The following is a 21,136-nucleotide window of genomic DNA, read 5'->3' on the forward strand; positions in this document are numbered from 1 at the left end:
ATCTGTTCAGCCTATTTACAGGAATTTACATTTTGTTGTGAATTACAAATAAAATGCCTCCCTACAGCGTTCTTTTCACACTCCCTGTACCCAAGCAGGATTGTCACAATGTTCACTTTACAACATCCTTTGATTTCCCAAAAGACGTAAACACCAATCACCAAGTTAAAAGAATAAGTAGCAATGTTTCCCTAAAACACAGTCTGACTTGTGACCTCTGTATTTGAAGCACAGCAAAAGTGACAAGATAAAAACAAACTTTAAAGGCATGCTCAGCCACCTTCTGAATAACCGTGGGTCGGAGTTCCCAGAGTTGCACTTCGTGGAACTCCGCAAAGTGCAAAAAAACTCAGCCGCACTACGCGGAGCTCCGCAAGTGGCGGAGTATGATAGAAAAATGCCATTCGCGGTGATTGCACAGTGCCGGATGCTTGTATGCACCATGCAATCATTGCGAACGGCACCATGCACAGTGCAAGCAGTCCCTGCTTTCCTTTTCTGTCGCTCGAGTAGATTTTTACTCAAGTTGCAGCTTTCTCAACGCGAATGGGCAGTTTCTCAATGTGAGCTGTCGCGAGCATACGCGACCACTCGCAATGAGAAACCTGATCCCCCGCGTTAAGAAATCTCGCCGGGATGTTGATTTCCCTAGCTCCTGCTCGCCAACTTGATGTTAATGATCGCGAACGAGGAAAAATCTCGCTGGGAGGTTGATTTTCCTCGCGCGTGGTCGCCAACTTGACGTTGACTAACACGAGCGAGGAAAAAAACTCTGCTCCGCAACACGAAACAGAGTTTTTCGGAACTCCATGATCTCCACTTAACGCATATTGCAGAAAACTCCGCAAACTCTGCAAAATTAATGCACCCCTGCTTTGAAAGCTGCAGCAGAGTACAGTGCACTCCTGCTTAGCTTGTTGTACGTGGCGTCCGCATGTTACTCTTGGGTAGACTCTTGGGTAGACTTTGAACTCTCTCTCTATTTCTTCCTCTGTTTTCGTTTTGCTGCTCTAGTTCTCCATCTCTGTACTTTATTGTATCTCATTATTCCTCTGCATTTCAATTTATCAACATTTCTGGCTCTATTTTACTGTTCACCTTTTCTTCTCTATTTCTTAATCCTACCTCTGCTTGTTCACCTGCTTTCCTTCCCTTTTTAACCCTCGCTCTCTGCTGCTTGTTGCTCTCTGTTGCAGTCTTTTTTTTCTCTCTGTTCGCTTACCCAAAATCAATTCAGTATTTTGTTTCCCTCTTTTCTACCTGTACATGTTTCCACTTCACTCTGTTTCTCATTTTCCATCAGCCTCTTCTCTGTCTGGTTCTTTTCCTGCTCGATTCTTCTGATTTACAACAGTTTCTCCATGGCCACCTCTGTGCATCACTTCCAGATTCGCCATGCTCACATCTATCATATATACCTTACCCCCATTTGAAAGCTTAGAAATAAGTGAAGCTGGTGTTAGTGAGCGTTGGTATAAAAATGTTCTTCATGATAGACAGAAGTGTAGCCTTGCCCTGATTTACCCAACTGTGAATGAGTCTGGTACCCTGACTTTCTTTCAGCTCAGAACCCAGGAAATCTAGTGCAAATATTGAGGCCTAAAACAAAACTGTTCATGAGACCCAGAGCTTGGCTCTGAAGTCAACAGATAGATAGATAGGGTCAATTTTATTGTACAGTTAATAAAAACCATGACAAATAAACATCTCTTTGGTACTTAATAAAAACAGTGGGTAAAATCGAGCACACAGACCCTTACTAACATCACTGCATGTGTTTTGAATGCATGTTGTGAGTATAATGACTGTGAACAGGACTCCATGTTGATTATGGATGTGTACTGTTGCTAGTGGCATCCAAAAGCGATTGCCTCTGGTTTTGACATGGCACAAGATGGAGTTTTTGATACGAGTCCATTGCAGTCCCTGAGCTGGGGGGTGTAGTTGCAGTAGTGTGTAGTGTGTAAGAGCTGCTCTAGAAAATCTAGATAACCTTTTCAGCAGCAGGTTGTTGACTAGACGTTCCTGAGCCCTGCCATTTGGGTGATGGTAGGGAAATGGAGGTGACTCAGCAGATTCAGTTGTAATTGGGCAGGACGTTTCTAAGGAGGGCTTAGGCCTTTTGTCTTTCACTGAGTGGCTCATCCAGGAAAGTTGATAACAGCCTAGTGAAAAGCTTCACACTTAGTGTGCACATGTTGGACCCAGCATCATCACTGCCTGCTGTGAAAGCCATCAACTTAGACAAATAATTGTCTGCACTGCAGAAAGACAATGGCATTATGAAACAAAGCTGCTATCAACAACAGATCCACCACCCCTGTATGAAAACTATATATAATAGTGGAACAGGACAACACCTTCCCACTTTATTCCAATTCAAATCTGCTTCAGTCTCCTAATGCTTCAGTCTCCAATGAAAGAGGGTTCTCCACAGAGTACTTGGAGAGCTGCTGTGATGCAGGCTGGTATGGTGAACTAATGAATCTGAATTAATGGAAAAAATGAAAACTGAGAAACCACATTGGAGGAAAACAAATCATAGAAAAACAAGTGGAAGAAAAAAATATCTAAAGGCAACAAAATAAATCAAAAATTCAAGTAAGCATTTTAAAGGAAAGATGCATTTAAAGAAAAAATAACATTATATTAATCTTAGGTTGGGTTTAGCGGTAGTGAGTGTTTTTTCGATTCAGGTATGGGAGAAATTTAGGGGTGATGAAGAGTTTTTAGGTTTCAGAGGTGGGCTGAGTTCTGGAATAGAAAGGGGTTTCTATGGTTCAGAGATTGGTAGAGTTCAGGGGTGGTGAGGATTTTTTGGGGATCAGGTATGGGTGGAGTTTTGAGGTGGTAGGGTTTTTTGTGTTCAGGGATGGGTGATGTTTAGAGGCAATTAGGAGTTTTAGGAGTTAGGGAGGGGTCGAGGTCAGACACAGGAAGGCAATTTTAAGGTTAATGTATGGGTGATGTTTTGGGGGTGGTGAGGGTTTCTATATGTTCAGAGAAGGGTGGAATGTCGATGTCGAAGGGTTTATAGGGTTCACAGATGGGTGGAGTTTAGGACTGTGAGGGCTTTTAAGGTTCTATGATGGATAGAGTTTACAGGTGGTGAAAGTGTTTTAGGGAACAGGAACGGGTGGAGTTTAGGGGTAGTGAGGGCTTTTAGGGGTTAAAGATGGGTGGAGTTTAGGTTGGCAAGGGTTTAAGGGCTCATGGATAGGTGAAGTTGAGATGCAGAAAGGGTTTTAAAGGATCAGGAATGGGTGGAATTTAAAAGGGGTGATGAGATGTAGGGGCCAGGGAAAGGTGAGGGTTTTTTAGGGTCATGAATGGATGGAGTTTAGAGGTACAAAGGACTTTTAGGGATGAGTCATGGTTGGAGTTTAGTGGTCAGGGGTGGTTGGATTTTAGATGTGGTGATGAGCAGTGCTTAATTTGAGCTGGTGGAAAGGGAAAAACAGAAGAAGAGAAAGACAGAAAGGGAGAAAGCAGGAACTTACACCAGTGAGATAAAGGGGCAGGGAGTGTCTGATAGAGGATACAAGGTTGATTCTAAACTTCACAGCCTCTGTATTTGGCACTCTGATGTTTAAAAGCACCAGCTGTAGGCTTTTGGATAGAGCTTTGGGCACCTCTACTCATTCTGGTACAAATTAATCACTGAGGGTTTTTAGGGACAAGGATAGATGGTGTTTGAGGGTTGCAAGGGATTAAGGATAGACAAGGGTTAGGGTAGTGAGGAGCCAGCACATTAAATGCATCCGGTCTAATTGTTTGACAATGTAAATGTTTTAAATCTGACATAATGTCCCCTGAAGTAAAACACTGAAATAAATACCTAAAGCAAATATGTTTTTGAATCCAAAATTTGTAACTATGCATTACCACAGTAAAACCATAGCAGGCAAAAGAGAGTTTTAAAAACAAAATACATTCTCTGAATTGGTTTCTAAGAAATGGTAAATGTCATTCCATTAAACAATTTAGGTGAAATGGTTTTTCAATGATGGGATTCAATGGAATCATTTTTCTATGAAATCACACACAAACATGGCTGACAGCAAGTCTCACATAAGTGAGTTTGAAATCTGCATATCCTGCTGGAAAGACTGCATGTCTACCTGAAATCTGGGATCTACCTGCGTGCTAAGGGAGAAGAAGTGATTGCCTTGCCCCGCACGAGCTGTTTGCTGAGGAAGAGAGGCCCAGCTAACTAATCTGGCAAGAGGAAGAGAGGCCCAGCTAACTAATCTGGCAAGAGGAGCTGTCCAGTAGAAGCAGGGTGCCAAGGCAGTGTGTCTGTAGCTGACCTACTTGAACCTAAGGGTCTCCCAACCCGGACAAGCCAAGTTCATAAGCAAAGATCCGCTGAAGCATTGTCTCCAGTGACCACCACAGAGGAAGATGGAGGACCTGGGCTGATTCTACTTTTGTCATACCTGTTAGCTATTTGGGTAACGCGTTGGATCCAAGCAGCGTACCTGAAGGAATCATGGGAAGGGGTGTGGTAGAATCCTCACCAAATCAAAAGGGTATGGTTCAGCCGCCATGAACTAAAACTCCCCAGGTCAACCTCTTGTCAGACACCCTGCTGTCAGGTGTATCAGGTGTTCTTCAATCAGGAGGCTTCCCCCTGTTAGGATAACATGTAAATATTGCAAATATGGATGTCTCCACTTTCAAATGGGTCGGCTGGTGAACGTTCACAAAACTCCAGCTGGAGTCGTCAAACAAAGCAACATTCTTCAGTGCCTGTTAGTGATGCAGGACTGGGGGAATAGAGTAATTCTTTCTCTTCTTAATGGATGGTCACTTTAAATCCAAACCAAGGGCCTCATTTACTATTTTTTGATGCATGGCGTCACAGCATACCTTCCTGCTGTGCTGCTGTGCGTTAAAATAAAAGGGAAGGAATGCGCCATATCTACAAGATACGGCGCATTCCTGTCCTTCTCCCCTGTGCTGCTGTACAAACAGCAGCCGTGCGCCAACACAGACACCCTTGCATCATGGTGGAAAGGTGCCTGCATTGCGGGGATGATTGTTTTTGTGCAGGAAGGAACACCTTCCTCCACAAAAACAGTCATTGATGGCATTTCCTCTTGGAAATAAAAGTATTTCTCCTCGTTGCACCACTCCTTCACCCCTTGGGAGGTGTAGGATTCTGACGCATTCCCAGCTTTATAAAACGTAAATCTGGAAATGTGTCAGGTTCCATGGATGTTGCAGGGGAACACCCACAGCAACACTCTCGGAATGCCCCTTTCACGCAGAGTAATGCGTGAAAGGGGCCCATATTTACAAGGCCATGAAAAGTCACGCAGAGTGACTTTACGTGGGTTTGTAAATATAGGCAAGCCCATTGCACCGCCGGTGCGTCACAAAGCATGCCACACCAGCGGCGCAATGGGCTTGTAAATGAGGCCCCAAGGGTGCAGCATCTTTACTGATTCCTGAGGCCATTTATTTCATATCTCCAAGATGTTCTGCGTGCTTGACTTATACAATATTTATCTTGTAGCCGCAAAAAGAGGGAGGGCGGCTCAGGCAGCTTCCTACACCCTCACAGCACAAACTGGTTCCCTTCTTTTATGCTCCTAACCTCCCTACCTTCCGCCTTTGTGTACTTATATTTTCCAGGGCAGTGCATGAGATTTAATTCCCTGCTAATGACCTAGGGCAATGCCTGTAAATAATCTAATAAATGAAGGTCTGGACAGGCTCAGCAGTGTTCTGTGCCTAGCTCCCACCCTCTGGGGAGGAGGGGGGAAAGTGAAGTCAGAAGGGCAGACCTTACAAGGGATAGCAGTTCTGTCTCACTAATGGGATGCGGAAAAATAAGTCTTGCATGCTACTTCTACCTGAAGGAAGAGGGGCTTGGGCTGGGTGGTCGTGATTGCTCTGAAGTAGCAAAGCACTGATCATAGTATGAGTCTCAGACAGTGTAAAAAAGTAAGTCCCAGGGCTTCCCCAGCTTGCACCACCCATAACCACCGCCGGCATTGCAAGTCACAGTAGCTACACAACTACTAACCAGCACACTGCTACAAGTGTGACAATTCGGACTACTCCAGGCCCTCAAAGCTATAAGAATTACTTGGGCAGCAGGTATTAGTTGTTTTTAAAGCAAACTGAAAGAATAAAAAAATTGCTGTTCTGTTCATCTCTAAATTATACAAATCTCTCCACCATGTGGCAGCTGTCATAAGTGCCGGTTTTGACAATTAAGTGCCGGTGCTGAGCACCAGAAACCACTGGCTCAAATTAGGCACTGGTCTGAGGTGGCAAGATATCTTTTCATAGGTCGACAGCAATCTGTACAGCCGAAGGTCTTTCACCGAAGTACTTTGAGGTGTAAGGGGGGATGCACTTCGGGAGAGAACAGAGCAGTGCAACAAGAGAGCCCTCTAACTGGAGCAAAGCAAGGTGTAAAGAGATAAGTCTTACAGTACAAGACAGATGTGTAAAGAGAGTAGTAGGGCAGAGAGGTAGAAGGACAGAGGCTTCTTATTAGAGATCATAGAGGTGTAAGAAAAGAGACCTCTCATGGGTGGATAGAGATGTGTACAGAGAGGCCTCTCAGTGGAGGATAGCAAGGTGTAAGGAGAGAGATCTTACTATAAAGGACAGAAAGATGTAGAGAGGCCCTAAAGAGGAGAATGTCTAGACATAACAGGGGACCAATCAGGGGACGATAGAGAGGTACAAAGCGAGCAATCTTACAATGTGAGACAATGATGTAAAGCGAGAGGTCCCCCCAAGAGGGCAGAGATGTAGAAGGGGACAGGCCTTTCTGGGAAGGATCGAGCCAAGAGTGTTTTCACAGGAGAACACAGTGATGTGTAAAGAGAGGTCTTTGAGCGGAGAACAGACATGTAAGGAGAGATATCTTGCTGGCACTGACAAAGGCGTAAGGAGCGAGGCCTTGATGAGAGCTTAGCGGTGCAGGGAGAAATGATTTCAAGGAAGAATGGAGGCTCCTTAACAGGCAAGCATCGTTGGTGAGAAGAGGTAAATGAAAGATGTCAAGAGGAAGTCGATAAAAAGAGACATTTTAGGGGTAGACATTGAGGTGCAAAGATAAGAGCCAACAGGGCTAGAGGAACAAAAAGAGAAGCTATTTTGGGCTGTACATGGAGGAGCAGGAGGAACTGGAGGACTTATACTGGAGGAGCATAGAGAGGAGCTACCTGGGTCTAATCAAGTGAGGAACAGCGACAGGCGGCTTGCTGCGCTGCACACAGAGGAACAGAGAGTAGCCATGTGGGGCTAGAGATGGAGGAGCACAGAGGGGAGCAAGAAAGGAGCAAGGAGAAGGGCCTTAAAGGAGTTATAATAGAGCAACAGAGAGATGAGACTTGTAGGTTGAATATGGAGGGACAAAGAGAGGAGCTTTTCATGGGGGATACAATGGGATCAAAGAGAAGAGCATGTGTTGCATGATAACTTCACCCTCAGCTGATATTTGTTCCAACACTCCTAGGCTCGAGGGGTAAAGAGAGAGGGGCCTCTGAGGGTGACAAAACTGGGCTGGACAACTGGGGTGGAGTAGTGGGAGCGATATTGGATGCCTTGAGAGAATGAATATGGAAGAACAAAGGTGCAGGGTTCCACAGGTCAGGTATAGCTGGACTACTTATACAAACACAAGTGTTAATCCCACTCTCATGTGAGATGAGATTAGATGAGATGAAATGAGATGAGATTAGATGAGATGGGATGAAATAAAATGAGATTAGATGAAATGAGATGAGATGAGATGATGAGATGAAATGAGATGAGATTCGATGAAATGAGATGAGATGATGAGATGATATTATCTAACCAGTCATTTTGTTTCCACAGCTCCCTCAACCTTCTCCTGAGCCAGACCCAGAGGCAGCATGGCGCCATTACAGGTACAAATACGTGCACAACAGAACAATGCACAGAAAAGATATATACAAAGAAATATGTGTATATATTCAAGTCAGTGTCGGGAACTATGCTTTTCTTGTCGGTTGTGAGAAGTATTGTCTTGGATGGAACACATCTGTGACTGTGGCTATTTGAGCGGTCTGGGGTTGATACATTTATATTTACATTCAGCCTGCAACTGGAATGACTCCTTTCTGAGATTTTATTGTTGAAGAGATAGAAGAGAAAACATTGAAATTTATGAATTCTGTTAGTCCGTTGATCCTCTGGGATAAACGGCATTTTTGCCCCATTCAGCCAAATAAGTCAAGTTGCTGGAGAGAGTCTTATGGTATGCAGCTTTTCATGGTAAATGTGTAACATATATTGCACATTAGAGCGATTCATGTTTTGTCATTTTTCGCTTTACACAATCATGAAAGTTGTGAGGTAAGGTTAATGTACATAAAAGGTGGTATAATGGAAGTTTGAACTATTGACAGTCCATAGCTCACAGAAATGATGAGGAGAACATTAAGCAATGGAGAGAAGTATTTTACCTCCTAAGTGAAGAAGTATCCCTGAGGGGCAGAGGGCCTAGTGGACATCCAATAGGCCGTTGCCTTTTAAGGTCAATCAATCAATCAATCAGGACATTTGTAGAGCGCGCTACTCACCCGCAAGGGTCTCAAGGCACTGGGAGGGGGGTGCCGCTACTGCTCGAAAAGCCAGGTCTTGAGGTACTTCCTGAAGGAGAGATGGTCCTGGGTCAGTCGAAGGGGGGTGGGGAGGGAGTTCCACGTCTTGGCCGCCAGGTAGGAGAAAGATCTTCCTCCGGTGGTGGTTCTGAGAATCCGTGGGACGGTGGCGAGGGCAAGGCTGGCGGAGCGGAGCTGGTGGGTAGGTGTGTAGAACGTGAGGCGGGTATTGAGGTATTCGGGGCCCGTGTCGTGGAGAGCCTTGTGTGCGTGCGTGAGGACTCTGAAGGTGATCCTCTTGCTGGCGGGGAGCCAGTGCAGGTCTCTGAGATGTGCAGAGATGTGGCTGTGTCAGGGAATGTCCAGGATGAGTCGTGCAGCTGCGTTCTGAATGCGCTGGAGTCTTTTCTGTAGTTTGGCGGTGGTCCCAGCATAGAGGGCGTTCCCGTAGTCCAGTCGGCTGGTGACGAGGGCCTGGGTGACTGTCTTCCTGGTTCCAGTGGGGTTCCACCGGAAGATCTTTCAGAGCATGCGGAGGGTGTTGAAGCAGGAAGATGTAACGGCGTTGACTTGCTTGGTCAGGTCATCGTGAGGGAGGAGTCAAGGAAGAAACCCAGGTTGCGTGCGTGGTCCTTGGGCTTGGGGGCGGTGCCCAGAGCAGGAGGCCACCAAGAGTCATCCCAGGCGGAGGGGGATGGTCCGAGGATGAGGACTTCCATTTTGTCTGAGTTCAGCTTCAGACGGCTGAGCTTCATCCATTCTGCGACGTCTTTCATTCCTTCCTGGAAGCTGGCTCTGGCGGTGGCGGGGTCGTTGGTGAGGGAGAGGATCTTGGGTGTCGTCGGCATAGGAGATGATGTTGAGGTTGTGTTTGCGTGCGATGGCTGCGAGGGGGCTCATGTAGACATTGAAGAGGGTGGGGCTGAGCGAGGATCCTTGGGGTACGGCGCAGATGATCTTGGTGGCCCCTGCGCGGAAGGGCGGGAGACGGACTCTCTGAGTTCTGTCGGAGAGGAAGGAGGTGATCCATTCCAGGGCCTTCCCTTGGATCCCGGCGTGGTAGAGGCGGGTGGTCAGGGTGCGATGGCAGACAGTTTCGAATGCGGCCGACAAGTCGAGGAGGATGAGGGCGGCAGTTTCACCATTGTCGAGCAGGGTCCTGATGTCGTCGGTGGCTGCGATGAGGGCGGTCTCGGTGCTGTGGTTCGCGCGGAATCCGGACTGCGATGGGTCGAGGGAGCTGTTCGTCTCGAGGAAGGTGGTCAGCTGTTTGTTGACGGTTTTCTCGATGACTTTAGCGGGGAAGGGGAGGAGCGAGATGGGACGGAAGTTCTTGAGGTCTGTGGGGTCCGCGGTGGGTTTCTTCAGGAGGGCGCTGATCTCTGCATGCTTCCAGCTCTCCGGGAATGTGGCGGATGTGAAGGAGTTGTTAATGATGTTCCGGAGTTGGGGTGCGATGATGGAGTCGGCTTTGTTGAAGATGTGTGTGGGCAGGGGTCGGCTGGGGAGCCGGAGTGGATGGTGTTCATCATGAGGGTGGTGTCTTCCGTGCTGACGGGGTTCCAGGTGCACAGGGTGGTGGTGGGGGCCGTTGGTTCGGTGGCTGGGTATGTAGTCTAAGCGCCGAAGCTGTCGTGTATATCGGCAATCTTGCGGTGGAAGAACGTGGCGAGTGAGTCGCAGAGGGCTTGCGATGGCGTGATGTCGTTGTTGCTGGCGCTAGGGTTGGAGAGCTCTTTGATGATGCTGAAGAGTTCTTTGCTGTTGTGGGTGTTGTTGTCCAGTCGGTCTCTGAATGATGTCCTTTTGGTGGTTAAGATCAGCTGATGGTGTTTGCGGATGGCGTTCTTGAGGGCTGTCATGTTTTCTGTTGACTGGTCGTGGCGCCAGGCTTTTTCGAGGGTACGGCAGGATTTCTTGGAGTCTTTGAGATCGTCGGTGAACCATGAGGCTTTCTTGCTGTCGGGATTACTTGGAGGGTTCTTCAGTGATGCAAGGGCGTCGGCGCAGTTGGTGATCCACTGTGTGAGGTTGTGGGCTGCTTCGTTGGGGTCCGTAGTGTTGGTGGGTTGGTTTTGGCTCAGGGAGGTGGTGAGCTGGTCAGTGGTGATCTTGCTCCAGCATCTACGGGGGGCTTGCTGCGGGCGGAGGTGAGTCGTGGTTTTCCTGAAGTTGAAGTGGATGCAGCTGTGATCGGTCCAGTGAAGTCTGGTGGAGTGGCTGAAGGAGATGTGGTTGCTCGAGGAGAAGATGGGGTCAAGCGTGTGGCCGGCGTAGTGGGTGGGGGTGTTGACCAGTTGCTTGAGTCCGAGGTTGGCGAGGTTGTCTAGCAGGGTGGTGGTGTTGTTGTCCTTGTTGTTCTCCAGGTGGAAGTTGAGGTCCCCTAGGAGGATGTAGTCGGAGGAGGCGAGGGCGAGCAGGCTGATGAAGTCTGCGATGGCTTCGCTGAATTGTGTGCGTGGTCCCGGGGGTCTGTAGATGAGAGTCCCTCTGAGCGTGGTCTTGGGGTCGGTGTGTATCTGGAAGTGAAGGAAATCGGCGGTGGTGAGGGTGTCATCGGTGTTGGTCGTGATGCGGATGGTGTTTCTGTAGACAATGGCGATGCCCCCTCCGGCTTGGTTGACGCGGTCCCTCAGGGTGATCTTATAGCCGTCCGGGATGGCTATGGCTATGTCGGGGGATGAGGAGGCGTTCATCCAGGTTTCCGTGAGGAAGGCGACGTCTGGCGCTGTTGTGTCGAGGAGGTCCCAGAGTTCGACGGCGTGCTTGTGGACGGAGCTGGTGTTGAGCAGGATACACTTGAGGTGGTTGTTGTGGGCGCCTGTTCTGGCAAGCTCGGTGCAGGCCCGGAGGCAGGTGAACTTGCAGGCGTGACAGGTGAAGGTTCTATGGGTGCGTTTCGGGGTGGCTTGGTAGCAGGCTGGCTGTCGGTCGGTGTTGAGTGCGTGGAGGGCGGCGGCGTCGTATCTCCGTCGGGTGGGTTGGCTCTGGCGAGGGCCAGGGGTCCTGGCACTGGGCGCGGTCCAGGTGCGGACGGGCGCTGACGGGCTTGCCTTTGGCGCACCTTTGGCACGCCGGTGGCACGCCCGCTGCACACGTCCACTGCTCTTCCGCGCGGCGCCCTCCATAAGAGGCGAAGTGGGAGGGAGGAGCAGCTGGGAGGCGGGAGCGGGGCGGCCAAAGGGCGAGGGCACAGGGTACAGAAGGAAAAAGGGGGCGGGTAGCGGGAAGCAGCGGCGGGAAGTGGGGAGCGGGAGGGGGGCACAGAGGGCGAGGGTACAGGAACGGCAATTGGAAGAGCAGGAAAAAAAAGAATAACAGCCAGAAGGGGGAGAAAAATACAGAGCAACAATACAGTAGCGCGAAAACAGGTCAAGCATGGGTGGTGCCATACTAAGGCACAGTGGCGGCTAGTGACATTTGAAAGTAGTGAGGCGTAAGGGCAGACAACCAATTGGTCCTCCTTGATGCCTTGCGGCCGCCTGCTTCGCTCATTTCTTGCTGCTTCTGCTGCACCAAATACATTCACTATGTTCATTCTTTGCCAAAGTCTGGAGCTTTTACTGCGTTATTTCTGCATCTGTGATGGTACCATGTGCAAGTATTGCGACAACCTGTCTGTACTCCCGCTGAACTACCTGCTTCTGCCGCAACAAGCACATTTTTTCCTATAGCCTACCGCCATTGAGCGTGTGGTGCTTTTACTGTGTGTGACATCTGCACAACTGTGGTGTTTTGTATCATGCCCAATAGCACCTTCCAAGCACAGCACTCAACATAGCCCCAAGTTATATAGTGAGCTAAGCATTCACCACCTCAATAATACACGTATTAACCAATGTGGAACGCACTAAAACCACATAATGGACAAAGAAGTCTTGAAACATCACAGGCACGTGCAAGTAAACAATGGACCTCTATGCACGCCAGGAGAATGGAATGGACAGCAGTGACTTTCTGCACATGCATCCATCCACATAATGCTTCACATTATCTATGAACCGATCCACTGGGCCTCTTCCTATATAATCCACCAGTAAACACCGAGTAATCTACCCGAACCTTGCTCACCCTTATACAATACGAAACACAACCAAGCACAATTGGATTCCGTTTACAAGAATCCCTGGAAAGGTCACTTAGAATTCGAAAGCCCGTCAAGGCCATAGAAACCGTAGTAATGCGCCAAACAAATGTTTGTGCCAGGACATAGCATCAATGCATCGCCCTAAATATACAAGGAAAAGTTTAGAAGAGACATGTGAGTGCATTCCAGTTCGAAAATGAAAAGAGTGATAGCTAGGTGAACAAACAGGAAGAAGGCAAGAAAGATCATGTGATAGAAGAGAGAAAGGTCATTGGACGGTAAAGAAATGAAGAGACATTTAAATCTAAGTCCTAGCCACCTCAGCAGATGGCAATCTGCAAGAACATTGCAAATCAGAGGCAAGAGGCTGTGCAAATGGAAGGCATAATCTTACATAAAATCGTAACCCTGCATAAACTGCTTTATTTACATTTTTCACACTAGATGTCCAAAACAGAAAAAAACTTTTCCATGGATCTCCTCTCTTTGGGGCATATTATCAAGGTCCGGCGTTAAAAGTATCGCCGCTTTATCGGCAGAAAACTGCCGCTAAAGTGGCGATAATGGGCTTGATAATATGCCCTTGAGAATTCCAACAGAAGCCCATGTTCTGGTGTGAACATGGGCTTCAATTGGAATTCTCAAGGGCATATTATCAAGCCCATTATCGCCGCTTTAGCGGCAGTTTCTGCCGATAAAGCGGCGATAATTTTAACGCCGGACCTTGATAATATGCCCCCTAATTTTTCTTTCACTACTTCTCTTACGTTATAAGGGGCGTTGGCCTGTTTTTTTACCAGTGACATTCAGTAACGTACAAACAGATTAATCACCATTGAGCGGACTGAGACATTTCATGTTTGTCTCGTTAGTGTGGTTGTCAATTTGAGACAGACTTTTGACGCTGACAGGCAAAATTTACGCAGTGCTCGTAAGACTGTCGCTCTTTCATGTGCATTAAAACTTACTGTTGGTTAGCTTTCTGCGTTTTGTTAAATATTCAGACAAAGAAACTGCTTGTTTTATCCCTGAAAGCAACAAGTCCCCAACGCCGATTAAAATAATAAAAATAAGACGTACCTGTACCTTAATGCCGGCCCGGGTACCGTGCGCCTCCGCTCCTGCCAGGTCACGCAGTGGTGCAGCCGGTCCCGCGTTCCTACTGCAGGCACAGGAAGCAGCCAGCAGGCAGCCTCCCTCCCCTACCAAAGCCAATCACAGCGCTGCAATGGCAGTGTTGCGATTGGGGAGGCGCAGCAGAAAGCGCCCCAGCCGAGCCATTTTCTCTATGTAGGCTGCATACAGCAGCCTACATAGAGAACAAGGTAAGTGCGCATGACTGCTTTGTTCGGCCCTGGCGCCGACCAAACAGTCAGTTGTTTATACAAGGCTTCCTTCACCTGTGTCTCGTGTTCTGGTATACCGTGCATTAATATTCATACGCCTGCCCTTTTCAGGGGTCATACCAATATGGATCTCTGTTGTGTCAGGGAAGAGGAAAAGCTTTGCACCTTAAGGGCCCGGCTATGAGCTTGCCGGGGCGGTATCCTCTGTGAGGGGTACGCCTTTTGAAGTTTCTTCGGACCGTATGGGGTCCTCAAACTCCAAATCCGATAATGACAGTGACACCAGACCCAGAACCATCAGCTGAACTGCCAAAGTTACAGGCAGCTGCTGCTGAGCTCGGACCCCATCACCTGCCGAGATATTTCAACATGGGGGAGTAGAAGAAGCTCCCCCTGTCAAGGATTAGAATGCAAAAAACATTGCGGCAGGAATGGAATAATTTCCTGGTTACCGGACCATACGGGACTTCCTAGAATTGGGGAACCCTTCCACCTCTGCTCGTATTATGGAGCATTAAAATCAATGTATCTAAGCAGACGAACTCGGCCACTCTGAATTTTTCATGTCATACGCGTAGCAGTCCTAATTTAATACTCATACAGTTGACTTATGATTTCGGGAACTTCCCATGAATACGGGATGATAACAAAGGGCTCTGTTTTTTTAACTAAACAAAATACGCATTTTTGTGCCTTGAAGAAGTTCCAGTGTGGAACGAAACGCGTTGGCTGGTTTATTATCTCTTCATATTAGAAGAAAATATAAAGGAAACTTTAAGGACTTCTGTTTGAATTGGACTATCTATACCTAGTGCACCTTCCTCTTTGTGTTTTGCATCCCTAACTGAAACGGAGTGGAGTGGTTCTGCGACACACTCCGGAAGACTTGTGCACAGGAATTTAATAACATTGTACAAACCTAAGGATTTGAAGTGTGAAACCAGTAGTCAGTCATAGTTGTTTGTGATAACACCCTGTCAAGGATTAGAATGCCTTCCATCCCACTACCCGCTAGCGCCTTCATCCCATCCACCGGCAAGAGTATTCCGCCCGATGGTGGTTAGTCTAAATATCGAGTTTTAAATGTCGACCTACAAGTATATCGAGTTGTTAATATCGTAGGTAAAGAATATCGAAGTCAAGAATATCGATGGACAGAATATCGACCCCAAGGTAAGTATTATCAAAGTTAATAATATCGAAGTCATTAATATAGATGTAAGTAATATCGTAATGAAAAATTTCGATGTCAATAATATCGATATTTTATTAGTGTAATGTATTTTAATATGTATTTTATTTGTATGTTAAAGATTATTGTAATGTATTTTAATACATTTGAAAATAAATGTTTAGAGATTAATAATGATTTAAAATATAATTTAGCGTTTTAGTATCAGAGCGGGTTGTGGGTTTATAGGGGAATAGGGTGGGAAGTAATTTAATTATAATTAATTAATTAATATGTATTGTTTAATTGGTATTTATGATTAATTAATTGTTAATTAATTACTCATTGTAAATTAAATATATTAATTGATTAATGAATTGATTAATTAATTATTAATTGTAAATTAATTTTATTAATTGGTTAATTATATAAGTTATAATTAGTTTAATATTAATATTTATTTATTGGTATTGTTAATTAATTAATTGTTAATTACTAATTAATTGGTGATTTAATTTTATTAAGTGATTAATTGATGATTAAATTAATTATGTGAATTTTTATGTGCAGTGGGTTGTGGGTTTATAGGGGAATAGGGTGGGATGTAATTAAATTCAAACAATTACTGATAATTTTTATTTACTTGTAATTAATAATAATTAATTGTTAATTAATTATTAATTGGTAATTAATTGGTATTAGTACGTTAAATATAGTAAATATAAATAATTTATTATTTCATGTTATTTGTTGTTATTGCTAATTAATGTATTGTTAATTAATAATTAATTTGTGAATAATTGTAATTTGGTAGTTAATATGTATAAATTAGTAAATAATAAGTATATTAATTATAAAGAATGTATTATTAATTGTAAATAATAGATAAACTGATATTTAAATGTATTGTGTATTTTGTATGTGTAGTGTGTTGTGTGTTAAAGGGGGAATAGTGTGGGATGTAATTTAAAGTTATTTATATAAATATTTATTTTAAATAATTGGTATTTAAGAATAAATATTTTGTAAATTAATTATTAATATGCTATTTTTTTATAACTAATTATTTAATTGGTTATTATGTTTATAGAATCCCTATGCTATCCAGTGCTTTCCCAACTGTTTTACTATCTGGAGTAGGAATAGTAATTTTTACCCCTACGCTATCCAGCGCTTTTCCTACTGTTGCACTCTCTGGAGTTGGAATAGTAATTTTTACCCCTACGCTATCCAGCGCTTTTCCTACTGTTGCACTCTCTGGAGTTGGAATAGTAATTTTTACCCCTACGCTATCCAGCGCTTTCCCTACTGTTTCACTTACTGGAGTGGGAATAGTAATTTTTACCCCTACGCTATCCAGCGCTTTCCCTACTGTTTCACTTACTGGAGTGGGAATAGTAATTTGTACCCCTACGCTATCCAGCGTTTTCACTACTGTTGCACTCTCTGGAGTGGGAATAGTAATTTTTACCCCCACACTATCCAACGCTTTCCCTACTGTTGGACTCACTGGAGTGGGAATAGTAATTGTTACTCCTACGCTATCCAACGTTTTCCCTACTATTGCACTCTCTGGAGTTGGAATAGTAATTTTTTTCCCTACGCTATCCAACACTTTCCCTACTGTTGCACTCTCTGGAGTGGGAATAGTAATTTTTACCCTTACGCTATCCAACGCTTTCCCTACTATTGCACTCTCGGGAGTTGGAATAGTAATTTTTACCCCTACGCTATCCAGCGCTTTCCCTACTGTTTCACTTACTGGAGTGGGAATAGTAATTTGTACCCCTACGCTATCCAACGCTTTCCCTACTGTTGCACTCTCTGGAGTTGGAATAGTAATTTTTACCCCTACGCTATCCAGCGCTTTTCCTACTGTTGCACTCTCTGGAGTTGGAATAGTAATTTTTACCCCTACGCTATCCAGCGCTTTCCCTACTGTTTCACTTACTGGAGTGGGAATAGTAATTTTTACCCCTACGCTATCCAGCGCTTTCCCTACTGTTTCACTTACTGGAGTGGAAATAGTAATTTGTACCCCTATGCTATCCAGGGTTTTCACTACTGTTGCACTCCCTGGAGTGGGAATAGTAATTTTTACCCCTACGCTATCCAACGCTTTCCCTACTGTTGGACTCACTGGAGTGGGAATAGTAATTTTTACTCCTACGCTATCCAACGTTTTCCCTACTATTGCACTCTCTGGAGTTGGAATAGTAATTTTTTTCCCTATGCTATCCAACACTTTCCCTACTGTTGCACTCTCTGGAGTGGGAATAGTAATTTTTACCCTTACGCTATCCAACGCTTTCCCTACTATTGCACTCTCTGGAGTTGGAATAGTAATTTTTACCCCTACGCTATCCAACGCTTTCCCTACTGTTGCACTCTTTGGAGTTGGAATAGTAATTTTTATCCCTACGCTATCCAGCGCTTCCCCTACTGTTTCACTTACTGGAGTGGGAATAGTAATTTGTAACCCTACGCTATCCAACGCTTTCCCTACTGTTGCACTCTCTGGAGTTGGAATAGTAATTTTTACCCCTACGCTATCCAGCGCTTTTCCTACTGTTGCACTCTCTGGAGTTGGAATAGTAATTTTTACCTCTACGCTATCCAGCGCTTTCCCTACTGTTTCACTTACTGGAGTGGGAATAGTAATTTGTACCCCTACGCTATCCAGCGTTTTCACTGCTGTTGCACTCTCTGGTGTGGGAATAGTAATTTTTACCCCTATGCTATGCAATGTTTTCCCTACTGTTGCACTCATTGGAGTGGGAATAGTAATTTTTACTCCTAAGCTATCCAGCGTTTTCACTACTGTTGCACTCTCTGGAGTGGGAATAGTAATTTTTACCCCTGCGCTATCCAACGCTTTCCCTACTGTTGGACTCACTGGAGTGGGAATATTAATTTTTACCACTATGCTATCCAGTGGTTTCCCTACTGTTGCATTCTCTGTAGTTGGAATAGTAATTTTTTTCCCTACGCTATCCAACACTTTCCCTACTGTTGCACTCTCTGGAATGGGAATAGTAATTTTTACCCTTACGCTATCCAACGCTTTCCCTACTATTGCACTCTCTGGAGTTGGAATAGTAATTTTTACCCCTACGCTATCCAACGCTTTCCCTACTGTTGCACTCTTTGGAGTTGGAATAGTAATTTTTACCCCTACGCTATCCAACGTTTTTCCTACTGTTGCACTCTCTGGAGTGGGAATAGTAATTTTTAACTTTACGCTATCCAACGCTTTCCCTACTATTGCACTCCCTGGAGTTGGAATAGTAATTTTAACCCTATGCTATCCAACGCTTTCCCTACTGTTGCACTCTTTGGAGTTGGAATAGTAATTTTTACCCCTACGGTATCCAACATTTTCCTTACTGTTGTTTTTGTTGGAGTTGGACTAGTAGTTTTATTGTGTCTGATATTTAATATGTTTTGTATTATTTTTGCTATTGTAATATATCATTAATAATAAAAATTATTCACATTAAAAATATTGATTATTATTTGCTATATGTAATTATTAAATATTTATTAATGTTATTGTTTTATGTGTATAGATGTATTGGTAATTTTTAAAAACATTTAATAATTTATACGTTACAGAAATTATTATTAAAATTAATTATTAAGTAAGTATATATATTATATATTATATGTATATGTTTAATTAAAGTTTTATTAAATTATATATATTAATTATACATTTTAAATATTATACAATATATTTAATTATGTTTATTTAATTTCTAAGTATAATTTGGTTTATTTTACATATATTTTTAAAGTAAAAGAAAAACGATATTTTTAATAACGATATTTTTGACATCGATATTTAATTTTCGATATTTTTGTACTTACCATGTTGTAGATAGGATGTCGATATTCTTGACATCGATATTTTTGTTGCGATATATTTGTAGGTCGATTTTCTGTCTGTCGAAATTATGTCATAGAACCCCGCCCGATTATTTACTACCTTCTTCAGGCGCATGGTAAATGAGTACAGATTTGGGCTCATTGATTTCCTTGGAAGGTGGCAGGCATGCAGAATTGGACCCAGTGTTCTAGCTTCCACATGTTTTTCCCCATTCGAGGTTGCCCAGTATCATAAACTCCATCTCTGGTATCTCTCATAATGGGGCCCGAGGTGGAGAGTTGTGATCTAGCCACCTGTAAGGATAATGAGCCCCTAAAGCAAGCAGCTGGCCCTGCCTGCAATCTCTGGAGAAGCTCTCCTCAAGGAGCTCCCTGCAAGATGTATCACAGGTAAGCCAGGAAGAGACTATACCAGTGTCTGTCTCAGATTCTTTGACTGGCGTGTGTGCACTGAAGTGATACTGGTTTAGTGTTATTGCAGGATGAAATGCAGTGTCGCTGCTTGCATGTCCCTAGTAAGAGGGTGGCAGTTGTCAAAGGGACAAACCTAGACATGGGACGGGAAGCGACAAGCAGAAGAACAATAGTGTTTTAGACGAAAAGTATTACTTGACTTTCGTTCGCCATTTAAAGCTGGTATGATTCTGGACATAGTCCCCACGCTAATGCCCCGGTTGCTTATCCGGATCTTCATTACTCTGAGTCCAGGTCTTCTTTGATGCAGTCCTTATGCTTTAGATACTTCTCTTTTCCGACAGAACTAATTTCCTAGCTGATGCAAAAAAGTTCACCCAAGATGGCCCCCGATACCCAGGAGCCATCACAAAAGAGAGGAATTAATGATGCACTTCCTGTAATATACCATGCAAAGTGAAAAAGGCTAAAACATCAAACTGAAAATAATCAACCGCCATGCCCGGGTGGGAGGCAGGACTCAGGACTGCATGAACGAAGACCAGTACTTGGAGTAATGAAGAATACCGGTAAGTAATGGGGCATTACCTCCTTGTCCGTCTTCCTGGATGCAATCCTTACACTTGAGACAATACCCAGGCAACTGATTGATTATTTACTGATGCCAAAGCCACAAAACACTAGCGCACCATAGAGTTGCTGCATCAAGCTGATTTTATTATATCATACAAAATAATCATCATAATGATACAAAACTAGCAGAAGTGCCATCCACTACGGAAAATACATGATCCCCAAAAGAAGTCGAAAAATGCCCACCCAACTGCAAAGAATAGTATGAAAGAAAATTGTGATGGGATTTCCAAGTAGCAGCGGCACTCACATCCTTTAAAGAGGCTCCCCTAAAGACTGCCCAAGAGGTAGAAACTCCCCTAGTCGAACAACCTTTCATCAGTGGGGGAGAGGTAGAACCTGAAAACTGATAAGCTCTCATGATCGTGGATATAATCCACCTAGAAATGGTAGAAGTAGAAGGCCGAGAACCCTTATTGGGAAAGCCAAAGGTAACAAACAGGGAATCCATCTTCGGAAAGACAAAAGTATGTTCCAATTAAATGGACATGGCCCTGCAAAGGCCAAGAGAATGCTTATTCACTTCCTCAGCCGAAGAAGGATCAGAAAAGAAAATCGGTAGAACAATGTCCTCTGAACAGTGAAACTGGGAAGGAATATTCGGCAGGAAAATAGGGCCTGGCTGAAGGACAACCTTATCTGGAAAGAAACGGATTATTGAAGATCAGACAATAAGGCACCAATTTTTTCGTCCCATCTTCTTGAACACACAGCCATCAGAAACACCATCTTCTCTGTTAGAAAGATGATAGGAACTGAATCCAGTGGTTCAAATGGAGGATCAGTCGAAGCTTGGAGAACCAATTGACATCCTAGAGTGGAATCAGAGGCTGAGATACCAGTTTCTGCAGCAAGAAACCCTTAAGGAGCCAAGATGTCAAAGGAGCAATCACAGAGAGATCATCCCCCCAGAAGGACCGAATAGCTGTCCACTAAGCTCTAATGGTAGAAACTGCCAAGCCCAAGGTGATGCCATCCTGCAGAAAATCTAAAATCCTCATTG

General features: G+C 44.6%; 1 protein-coding gene across 2 annotated transcripts in view; it reads left to right on the forward strand.

Annotated features, from left to right (window-relative positions):
• Positions 1-21,136, forward strand: part of ANXA6 (annexin A6) — a 163,969-nt gene that overhangs the window by 49,711 nt on the left and 93,122 nt on the right. For both annotated transcript variants that reach the window (XM_085617684.1, XM_085617683.1), the window contains exon 2: positions 7,846-7,898. In XM_085617684.1, coding sequence (XP_085473810.1) covers positions 7,884-7,898 — 15 coding nt within the window. In that variant the 5' untranslated portion in view covers positions 7,846-7,883. The remainder of the gene's footprint in view (positions 1-7,845; positions 7,899-21,136) is intronic.

The sequence above is a fragment of the Triturus cristatus genome, chromosome 7, assembly GCF_964204655.1.
Source record: "Triturus cristatus chromosome 7, aTriCri1.1, whole genome shotgun sequence".
NCBI classification, from domain to species: Eukaryota; Metazoa; Chordata; class Amphibia; order Caudata; family Salamandridae; genus Triturus; species Triturus cristatus.